The following is a 12,049-nucleotide window of genomic DNA, read 5'->3' as shown; positions in this document are numbered from 1 at the left end:
ATGCTAGGTACAAACCCCTCCTAAATTTCCACCGTCTTCTCCCCCGCTTTTCTTTCATCTTGCTTTAGATATTATGCATAAGTTTAAAATTATCTAAATTTTAAATGAGCCAGACCTAAAATTTAGTAAATCCAAACTTGATCTGAAAAATAGAACGAGTCAAATTTTAGAATTCGATCCAATTTGTTAACAGCCTTATATGAATATAGATTTAGCCCAACTTGTAATTATATAATTTTATTGATTATACTGGCCTAATCTACAAATTCAATAAATTTTTCAGCCCAATTTTCCAACAAATTCTAAATACATTATAATATTTGTTTTCATATATTACTATATTTACCACTATAAATCTGATAGCAGTGTCGAGTATGGTAAATATGCGACTTCTTAAATTGTCAGGACAAAAATTGTGAATGGAATAAATTTCAAAAAGATTTTGGGAAGAAGCATTATTGTTTATTACCAATGAAGATGGAGCGATCAAACTTGGTTCATTCCAGATTTTAGACAGCAATAGTATCATATTTTATGAATGCTCTTCAAATGAAGACTATAAAAAAGAGATTTTCTCGACAAGAAAAAAAAAAAAAAAAGGAGATACATGGGTCCGTGTTGCATGGAGCGGACAAGGATATTTGCTTATGTCCATGAAAGAAAAGTGATATTGTTCAAAAATAGAGCCGTATGCTTAAATACTTGATATTTATAATAGATTGTGTCTTTTTTGTTCTCTTGTTCTAGAATACTTCAATCAATATTCACACAATTGATTTCTCGGGATATAATAGTCGAGCATCCCCTTCTTTTATTTGCATGCTATTTATGTGCATATTTGTGAGACATAATTTGAACATGAAAGCAAGCTATAAAGTCATGCTCGCTCTAACAAACAGCTAATGAAATGTTCTTTGATTTTCGATACAATATTTAATCATTCATGTGATTTATTTTTTTTTTATTTGATAGTGCTAGAATGGATAGAAGCTGATTACATTGAACCCAAATGTCCTGCACCAACACAAGTTACTTTAGTGCCAAATAACTTTATTTTGAATAACACCCCAACCATAAAATTTGTTTTCCATTGAAATACAAGAATCATAATTATCCCCAAAATCTAGTTGATACATGAAAATAAGCGTCAACCGCATTATCAGCCAAGCTCAAGATTAGCCAGTTTAATTACTAAGCTCCGCTCATTACCTCGGGCCTGAAACCTTTGGCTTGAGCTTGCGCAAAAAATTTCGAGCTTGAGTGGGTTAAACGAACTGCTCGACTCATGGACAACTCTACTTCAAATCTCTATCCCTCCTTTGCAAACCCCTATATAATATATTTTACTATATGCTCACATAATTCTTATTTTAAAATATTATTATTTTTTATTCTTTTTTCTTTGTTGGAGATTTTTCCTTCATAATTCAAATTTTATTAACTTATTAAATTTACATTCTACTTTCAAAACTCTTTTTTTTTTTAATTTTCACTCATATACTTTATTTCATCTCATCATTAAATCATTTAAAATATTTATTTTTTTGATCCCCTTTTGTTCTCGTCTCCATGTATTTTCATTATTCATTTATTATGCTATGTTTATTTTTATTTTTTTTTATTTTTAAGTTACATTTCTATATATATTTTGACATTTCAATTCATCATGTTCTTTATAAAAGTATCAATTTTAATATCTTTAATCATCATATCAATTAGATATTACTCTACTTTATAATTCTACTTCTTTGTAACTTATCCAATCCATGCACATTATTTCTAATCCATATTTTCCTCTTCTATTATGTATTTTTTTTATTTCACTGTTTTCTATTTTTATTTTTATTGATTTTTCTGTTTATTACTTATACATTCATTTCAATACTTTGATTATTAATGTTTTCTTAAACATGCCCCGAAGGTATCTACTTGCTAGTATTTCTTTTAAAAGGTGGAAAAATTCAGATATGAGCAATGCCCGATGAACGGCCAACGGCCAATGTTCAAATGAACGTCAATTCAAACACATAATTAAACATTCCAACCCTGAATTATGGGAATTGTTTGCCACGTTTAGTGCGGCACACCATGTAACACACCTGTTGTGAACCTTAAACCCAATACTAACACGGCCAACTCGAATCTTGATGTGAGCCGTCAAACGCTACATCACGCCAATTGAATAGCGTCGGTCCTTCGCCTTATTTATTTATTTATTTATTTATTTATTTATTTACTAAAATAGATATTTCATATATTACGAATATGAATGCATCCAATAAAATCACAAAAATAAAAAATCGCAAAGTGCTCGACTCTTCCTCTCCAGCTCGCATGGTACTTTTGGAATGACGGGCCACATAGGCAGCCATACAATTTGCAGCTCTATTAACCTTTTTAAATACATACTTAACTTGGAAGACTCTTTTATTCTTTATTATTACATCCAATAAATTCAGAAAATAAAATATCGCAAAGTGCTCAAGATGACTCTTCCTCTTCCGCTCATATGGTACTTTTGAAATGGCTGGCCATGTAAGCCATCCAATTTACAGCTTTATTAGCCTGTTTAAATATATATTTAGTTTGGAAGGCTCTTTTATTATTTATTATTGTTATCGAAATTTCAAAACAAGGGTGGTCCACGCCAGCACCTTCCGATCCTTCTGGATCCAACTGCTTCTACTACCACGAGTTCCAATTTCCCTCTCGGTCGGTTCTCCGTTCTCTTCAATCGCTACGTCTCTCGCGCGTGCGAATTTCCGCCTCCCTTAAAAACCTCCCCCACTGGAATCGCAGCGTAGAAAGGGCGGGAAACGGAGCCCTCGCGGCGCGAACTTTCTCTCTCCTCCCTCGCGTCGTGAAACCTTCTTCTTCCTCCCTCGCGGCCGCCTCTGATCTCTGATCGCCGGCATCTAGGGCTGAGCGGAATTTCTTGCCCGAATCCATGTCGGAAGGCGGAGCCCTAGATATCCTCCCCCAGATCCAAGCTCTCGTCTGCGATAAACTCCAAGTGGTAAATATATGCCACACTCCGCATACTTTCTCATAATATTTCATTGTTAAATTCTTATACATATTTATTCCTGCTATTCCTGGTTACTCGGCTTGTGCTAATTCTCTTCTTCTATCCTCTCTTTTTGGAGATTCTTGTTTCTATTGATCTAGGGCTGGACTGGTACCGAGTCTAGGGTTTTTAATACCTGGTTAGAAATAAGAAGTAGGGCTTATTGGATATTGCTCTGGTTTTTTAATTTTTTTTCTTCAAAAACCCAAGAAGAAAAATGAACAGGGATGAACAACATGTATGATGAAGCCCTTTTATTGTTTTTCAAATTGTTTGTTAAATCTTGGGAGTTTTTCGTGGCAAAGATTTATTGCTTTCAGAAAAGAGCGAAAATAAAGCAAGGGATAGCAGAAATTTTGTGCGCTATCTTTGACATCAATCTCCACGTGGTATTTTACTAATTTGTATGATCAAAAACACAAAATAAACGATGTCAAACAGGTTCTTAAGACTCACTGACAACGATAAAGTCGGTTTTTTCCCTTTCTTTTTTGACAAGTTTGTGTGAAAGTTTCTTTCATTGGCATTCATTATCCTAGGTTCTTGGAACACTTTTTGCTGCTTGTCAAATTTAGGGGTGGCAATCGGGTCGGGTCGGACATAAACGTGTCGGGTCAGATGTTAAACGGGTCAGATGTTAAACGGGTCAAATTTAGAAACCTGAATCCAACCTGTTTAATAAACAGGTCAGAAATTACAACCTGAATCCGACCTGTTTATTAAACAGGTAACCCGACTCGACCCGTTTAACTTGTTTAATAAACAGGTCGATTAAACAGGTCGGGTTTACTGTTCTGACCCGTTTAACCAAATGAAGAGAGAGAGAGATGGGAAGGTGGCTCCGTGGACCGTGGCTGGGATGCTGGATGGGGTTGCTTCCGGCGAGAGAGAGAGAGAGAGAGAGAGGTGGGGGGTTCAATGGAGAGAGAGAGAAGTCTCTCAGATGTTCAGAAATCGGAGTCCGAAGATCTGATGAGGTTTGGAAAAGGCCGATGGCTTCTCTTTCGGACCTCATTGCGGCAGCTCCACCTGCGACCAAGTCACGACCTCAGTAGAGGGGGGAGGAAGAACCCTCTCTGCCTTGCCTTAGTTGCCTACCCATAGCAGGGGAAGCAAAAGAAGCCTTCAGAGGAGGGAAGGAAGATCCTAGCACGGCCGTCAACAACTGTGGCCACGGCGGCGATCAAGCGCGGCGCCGGATCCACAGCCGGAGACCCTAGGTAGCCAGGTAGGTTCCTTCCCCCTTCTTCGTCTTCTTCTTTTCTTTTATTTTGTTATCATGGGGTAAAAGGAAACAGGGGTCAGGGTTTACGGTTTACCTCACTCCGGGAAGAAGCTACAGCTACTCTCTCCGGTGGCACCAGTTGTGGGTTCTGAAAACCCTAGCCAAGGAGGAAGAAGGAGGGGTGCGTCGATGTAGCCGCGATGATCTCGTCCCAGGTGAGAGTGGGATCGGCCGATCGGGGGCATGATGTAGCCGCAGTCGCTGACTCGCCATCGACAGGGAGGTAGAAATAGTCGGCAAGGGGGAGCCAGGGAGGAGAGGGCGGAGGCGGAGGAGAGGAGAGGGGAGACGAGAGACTCTCTCCGTTGGGCAGTCGGGCGGCGCTTGACAAACCCTATCCCCCCAAATGGCCAAATAGTGGCTGAGCGGTGAAAAATGAAAGGGAAAACCAAATCGGGCTGAGGCGGAGAAATCAGGCCGAGGGGAGTTGGGCCGGCTGTGGGCCTCGTGGATTGTGGCCTTTATCTTTTATCAGCCCAATAGTTAAATGGGTTAAACAGGTTAAACGGGTTATATGTCTAAAATCCGTATCCGACCCAATTAATAAATAGGTTAAACGGGTTAATCTGTTTACGACCCGAACCTGTTTAGGCCAAACCCAAATCTGTTTATGGCGGGTCGAACACAGGTCGGGTTGGCGGGTCGGGTCATAGTTTGCCACCCCTAGTCAAATTGGAAGGCCAGCCTTGTGAAATCGGAAACACAATGAGATGAAAGGGAGGATCAGTCACTATGATTCATATATATGGCGTATGTGCAATGAATTAAATCAGAGCTGTATTGCTTACAGCAAGAAGAGATTACGAAGGGAAGAGCTAGCATTGTACAAACTAAGGAGGGACTTGAAATCATGTGAAGAACGGGCAGCAAGCCATCTGAAGTGATGTTTTATGTAAAATTGCAAAATAAAAGCCTTGCAAGACACTCATAGCTAGAAGCCTCTCATATCAAATGGGAAATATCCTGGTTTTTCCTATCATATATCAAGCAAAGGCAATGTCATGAACGGTGCCAAAGAAACATATAACTTTGAAGCTTTTTAGCTGGGGGATTGGTTGCATGTCATGTGAATAGCCATAAACAAGCACATGCTAGCAAAAAACTGTAAGCTGGATGCTGAACACAAAGACAATGGATATGTGCGTGCATGGAGTAGTTAAGAAATCCATTAATCATATATATAATGTTTGGTACGAGGTTTTAAATACTGATATGGAACTCTATACTGTTTGTTTCATCAGAACAGTACGGTATCTATACTGTAGAGATATCGATGGTAGGTACTGAAACTGATAGCTTTAAAAAAATTGAAAAACTATTGGTACCAATCAGTACGGTTGGTATGGTACTGCTGATACATACCAATACAGACCGTACATATCGATATGGCTATTTCAGCATCCCCGCATTTGTATTGGTGCTGGCTTCGTGCCAGAACAATATGGTATTGGTCCTATTGTTCCATTCCGGTGGTTTTTGAAACCATGGTTTGCTAAGTAGATAGGTATCAAGGATCATGTACGATTATTTTCTTCCTATGAATATTATGATGATATGTTCTTTGATTAGACAAGTGGTTTTCTAAAAAAATTGCTCATCAAAACTAGATATGGCCTGTGGTTACTGTTGTCCAAAGAAATCCTGGAAGAGATTGCCTCAAAGTGAAGATTACTTTTAATAATTTACCATGGTTGGGGAAACATTCTTTTAGAAAGGTTATGGTCACATTCATTTAAAAGGAGCACCTAGACAACTCAGGTCATGGAAAAGGAGTATGTCATATCCATTGTCTTTACATTCAGTAGTCTGCATCAGGGACCTAGGGTGATGGTCCTTACATAAAGCTGTATTATGGATCAGGGAAAGTTCTTTCTTTTGCAACTTTTCAATTTCCAGATGAAATTTCATGACACCACAAAACCTCACTATGAGCCTTCACTGGCATTTTCTCACCTCTTTTTTCTCTTTTTTTATTGTGACTTTTACTATTCTTTTCAATAAATCAGGTGGGTCTCCCCTGCCCCTCCCAAAAAAAGAGAGTAGGACATTTTCTATTTTTTTTGAAAATCAAGGATACAACCAAAATTTGCATTCTTCTAAGTTGAATATATGATGCTCGACGTGCATTTTGAGACTTTGAATTATTGCAACCTTGTTGAATTACCCATTGACTAAGGTTCTGATAGTTCATTAATGTTAATTTATCCCCCCTTTGTCCCTTTTTTTTCTGTGTTTATTTACTCTGCTTAACTAGCTTCTTCCACTTTTCATCAGTAGAATTGGTGAATTTGTCATTTGGATACTTTGATAGCTGATGATGATACTCTAAATAACTTCTCAGGTTTCATACAAGTGGCTTAGTCGCAACTTCTCAGTGTCTTCAAATCGCGCCAAAAGGTACAATTTTTGGATGTTTTCAATCTTAACATGACATGCCAACATCCCTAAAATACTCATGTTTGTGTTTAGGTTGCTTCAGGAGTTTGTTGACAAGTATGGACATGACTTGGGAGTGATATACCAATTGTCTGGATGGCTAAAAAGCAATCCTCAGACATATTATGTAAAACTTGTTTCAGGCCTTAAACTTGCAGGTATCATGGTTGCATGAGAAGGGTTTCTTTTTTTGACTAGTATTTTACTGGTATTCAGATTATAGCCCAAGAGAATTGTTTTTGTATTTATCCCCCCACCCCTGCATTAGGTGGAATTTCATTCTTTTAGAGTTCAGATGTTTGCAGTCCTGCATGTATTATTCTTTTGAGCTTCCAGAGCATGGTATATCCTCGTGCATGGTTGCTGAGTGTCTACTGGCACCCCATTTAGCCCACTGTTTAGTGATGTTACACACTGTTTAGTGATGATACATGGTGATTGCGAAGATAATACTTAACCTCAAAGTCCTCTTGCTTTGAGGGTTCTTGAACTTAGTGACTATAAACTTTCTGTGGTCATGCTTGAAGTTTATCTGTTTTTATTCATGCTACTTTCTTTATGAAATATTGATGTTGGCATTGATAACTGATCAATCTGTGTTACTTAACAACCAGCAACAATATGCACATATCTGTTTTGAGATGCACGTCCACACCAAAGACACTCAGACTGCACATGCAAACATGGAAAAAATGAGGATATTGAACATACTCCTTTTCAAGTTAGGTATGTATATCATATTTATGCAGCTTGCTGCTTCAATCACCGTTTTTATGATGGATTAAATGGGTGCATTTAACACACACATACACAGACATACAAAAACCAAAACCTCCCATGAAGACTGTCAATGGAACAAACATCAATGTATGGCTTTAATTATTAAAGTTGCTGGTCCAAGTAATTTTTTTTCCACCAGTATAATATCTGAATTCTCCTTCTAAGAGTAGAAAAACTAATTTTCTGTGAAGTATGTGACCAATAAGGGGCATTTAATTTCTTCTTATACATTGCATCATTAGGAATTTACATTCTGCGTGAAATTTCATGCTGTGAGTTAGCAGTTTTTTTTGTTCTGTTATGCACTTTGCTTTGTAGTGTTCTCTTACACTAGAATCATTTTGAGTGGGTGTCATTTGATTTGGTGCAGAAGTGAAACAAGAATTTAAAGATAATTGTTCAGTTCAGGTTTATAGTGTCCAAGCTTGCATCCCAGAGGATCTTGCACTGCTTTGGAATGCTGAATTTGTACAGGCAGAAGAGTTCTTTAATCAGCCAGTAACTGAAGAAAATTGCTTGAGGGATAACAGGCAGGACAATATTGCCTTCTCTTGCTGAAAAGTCTCTTATATGGACATTGTTAGACTTGTTTTTATCACCATGTTCTTGTGGTACATGCATTTTGCAATTTAGAAAAGTTAATATAAACTTCGTATTTTAGCATACATGTCTGATAAATACTTATCTGATCTTTATAGCTCCTCCTCTAGGTTTTGTAGTATTTCAACTTCCTTCATCAGGCGGACTCTTGATGGGGAACTTGGTGCTGCTCCAGCCCAGCCCATCAATGCTATGGGAGTACCTGTGAAATCAAAATTTAATAGCATTGTAAAAGAACAGCCTGTTGAACCTCAAAAAGGACAAGTAGGAAAGTTGAGTACCAAGAATGGAATGCAGTCTACCATAGTCACGAGCGAGAAAGTTGATAAGATTCCTATAGAAGGTATTGATAAGGGCAATAAGCCTTCTGTTGTTAAAGAATCTGGCATTGCTGTTCGCACCAACAAAACAAAAGGTCAAAGTGAGAAAGCCTTATGTGGAAGTACTGGATCACTAGCTAATTTGTGGGGCCGTGCTTCGGCAAAATCAAAATACACTGGTGTTGCTATAGAGACAACTAATGATGTTCCAGACACTGCTGGTACATGTGCTATATATTCTTTTTCTTTCTTGCAATGTGTCTGTTTAATGTCCTTCTCCTTTATGCAGCATAGCGGCTTATATTGCCCTCATGTATATAAAAAGAATTACCTAACATGCGTATGCTGATTGAATTTCACTCTGGTTTTTCTTAAAATGCTATTCAGTTACTGCAGATGCTCAAATTTGTGCACGTGAAGCAGCAGATGCTGCCAGCAGTGATGATGATGTCCATATTATAAACTGCAAGAGGGAGTCAAATGGTGCGAACAGCAGAAAGAGAAGGGTTGTTATAGATTTTTCGGATGATGATGAGGAAAATGTGGTAAGTCTTGCATCTCCAGATCTTCCTAATGGGCAGAAAAATAATTTGGATATTGAAGAGCAGAAAAGAGACATCTTGGGGGATATTCAAGAAAATGTCAAAGGGATAACCTCCAGATCATCATCAGAGGCAGACATAAGAAGTGAAAGCAAGAACATGATTGCAGGAATCTCCTTGCAACAGAAGACTCATGACCATGCCCCAGAAAGGATCGCAGATAAAAATCAGTCAACCAGTACTGCTACCACTTCACCCAAAAGGAAAAAAGTACTAAAGACACGAATTGATGAGCGAGGGAGAGAAGGTATTCTACTGTGCTTTGCTTCTTAATATATCTTGTTCATCAGAAAATGTGTTCCAGTTAAGTGATAAATCAATCAATTCTTGCTTGACATGATTTCAATTATGGAAATTGTTAATAATTTTTCAACTCTGATGATTGAACATAATAAGAATTAACTAGAAATTTGTTAGAAGGGGTCCTGTACTCTAAGGATAACTTCTATGCAGGCCTGAATGTGAAGAACTCTTGGATAACTTAATTGATTAGGCATTGTGAAGTGACATCCATATGATACTCTGGTTTCAGAAAGTCTAAAAATTTATTGAAGGCAAGGTCATTAAACATAAGCTGAAGAGGAACAGCGATCTTGCTTTGACAGCCAAATATCTAATCTTTTATTCTAAACCAGATTACTGTTACGTTTTGCATTTGCTGATGGCTTCATCACATAACATGGTGGATTTTTGTTATTCTCTTGTTGATGTCTTCGCTCCATTTGTTTACTGTTTATTTTTGTAATACATATGCATGCACACATCACACATACACATGCACAAACTACATGCATACCCATGCGTATATATTCAGAAACACACACACACACACACATGTTCATGGATACACACTATACATATAGCACATATACATACATAGGCACACATGCTGGAAAAGCTCACACATGCATGCATGCATGTAGAAATGGACTAGAATCCAATCGACCAGATTTAAAGTTAGATCCGATCAGTCCTAACCACATGATGGGGGGTACGTCATTAATGATATGATATGTTGGATGTGATCTATTGCCTTTAAAATGCATAGAGACAAAAAATCATGTGATTTGGAAGCCCCTTGCCTATGCATTGAGTGGTAAAGCATTGTATGTTGTTATTTAGATTGTCTATTTTTTACCACGTGATGCATGGGCTAAAGGTTTCCGTATCACAAGATTTTTGGCTTGTTAGCAATTTAAAAGTTGTAGATTATATCCAAGGCTCATATCGTAAATGTTGGAACCCCATTATCCGGTCAAAATATAGGGCATTACATATGCATGCGCTCACTTCCATGCATACATACATGCGTATTATGTATATATTGTGCCTTTGTTCACTAAGGTGCGTGCGTCACTTGGTGCCTTGTACCTAAACTCCAAGGGATCTTGGCACTCTAGTGTGCGTTTGAGCCTTTAATAAGTAAGCATTATTCCGTTAGTTTTGTATTTCTGATTTTTTTTTCTTTTGGTATTAACCGCTAGCAATTTTCAATGAGCTTTGACATGCCTGATAACATCAGATTTTCTTATGAGTTAACAACATTTGATTTGTTTCAGTGACTGAGGTTGTTTGGGAGGGGAAAGCTGCTAGCAGTGATAATGCTGATAAGAATATAATGACAAGTGATGCCGGGAACAGGTATTTGAGTAAAGAGCAGAATGAGTAACATGAAAATTCTACACGTACTGTTCTATTTATTTTTAGGTAAATGTGCATTATTTTCATCTTGACTGCCAATTTGATATCCTGACTTAAACAAGGACACAACTTAAACCCTTAGATCTGTCATATGTTCCACAACAAGTTTGTCATGCAAATCTTTTTGGCTATTCAATCTCCAATTCTGGTTTTCATTTTGTTGTCTCCTACTTTGGGCAATTCACTGAATATTTCCTCATCTGAACTTGACATGAGGTCATTGCTATTGATTTATTTTGGTTATGTTCGCAATCAATGTCTTCATTGTAACTGTAGCCTTCTTAGTTGATCTGACTGATCAAACAACAGCGTTGAATCTGGCAAACATCTTTCAGATTAAACCTATCTTGCAGTAGGGTCAATGACGAGCATAAATGGTTTTATGAAACAAGGAGGATACCTGTTCTTCCATAAAACTGAACATTCATTGTTTATGATCTGGCAGTATTTCTGAAAAATGGTTCATTAAAAACAAACAAACAAATAAACAAGCACTTATAGGTTTTGTATATTTACCTTAATAGCAAAGCCCGAGAATCAAGCAGCCTCCAAGGAGGTTGCTGTCAATGTGGTTTTCGATGTATGACTGCTCAAATTTCTGCTTCATAGTCTATTTGTTGTTTTGGTACCATTTGTACAGGAATTTTTTATGCTGGTGCACATCCTTTTTTTTTTTTTCTGATCAATGCAAAATTCAATTTCTGACTCCAATTTTCAAGTATATGCTAGAATTAATAAGTTTGTAAAGAAATAAATGGTTCATTTCATAGCATCAATGTGGGCATTCTTTTCTTGCTGGTGCCCAAATGGCTGCTGTACTGGGGTTTGAGATAGTGGTGTCAATCTGAAGCAGGTATTCAGTAAGCGATCATTAGCTATATAACTGAGGTCATGACAGGCATATGGTTATCATTGTCTAGCATAGGCCAAAGATTCCTTAAAATATAATATTGCAGATGATTTTTATGTAGCCATACGCATTTAGGAATCCAATGAACAACATTGTAGCATAACTTTCTATCAAGTCATTATCCTTACCAAATATTTATGGCTGCAAATTTGTTACTTCACTTTTGGACAGTCTGCTTTCATTGGGGATTTTTTTTCCTTTTTGATTGAAGGAGAGAGTCCATGTCCATTAGGGATATTGTTATAATGGGTGACCAGCTAATATAACATGTTATTGAGCTGCCGAAGTTCGATGTGATGAAATTTTCTCATGGACTTGTTGCCTGGAGTCTGGATCTGAGAGCATATC

At 37.6% G+C, this 12,049-nt stretch overlaps 1 protein-coding gene across 2 annotated transcripts in view; it reads left to right on the top strand.

The window, feature by feature from the left end:
* Window positions 1-2,661: 2,661 nt before the first annotated feature.
* Window positions 2,662-12,049, top strand: part of LOC103707345 — a 13,999-nt gene continuing 4,611 nt past the window's right edge. The window contains exons 1-7 of one of the 2 annotated variants that reach the window (XM_039129196.1): window positions 2,662-3,016; window positions 6,694-6,749; window positions 6,822-6,946; window positions 7,939-8,098; window positions 8,267-8,709; window positions 8,876-9,337; window positions 10,650-10,731. In XM_039129196.1, coding sequence (XP_038985124.1) covers window positions 2,948-3,016; window positions 6,694-6,749; window positions 6,822-6,946; window positions 7,939-8,098; window positions 8,267-8,709; window positions 8,876-9,337; window positions 10,650-10,731 — 1,397 coding nt within the window. In that variant the 5' untranslated portion in view covers window positions 2,662-2,947. The remainder of the gene's footprint in view (window positions 3,017-6,693; window positions 6,750-6,821; window positions 6,947-7,938; window positions 8,099-8,266; window positions 8,710-8,875; window positions 9,338-10,649; window positions 10,732-12,049) is intronic. The other variant, XM_039129197.1, reaches the window with a different exon arrangement.

The sequence above is a fragment of the Phoenix dactylifera genome, chromosome 8, assembly GCF_009389715.1.
Source record: "Phoenix dactylifera cultivar Barhee BC4 chromosome 8, palm_55x_up_171113_PBpolish2nd_filt_p, whole genome shotgun sequence".
Lineage (NCBI taxonomy): Eukaryota > Viridiplantae > Streptophyta > Magnoliopsida > Arecales > Arecaceae > Phoenix > Phoenix dactylifera.
This window is presented reverse-complemented; position numbering and strand designations above follow the sequence as displayed.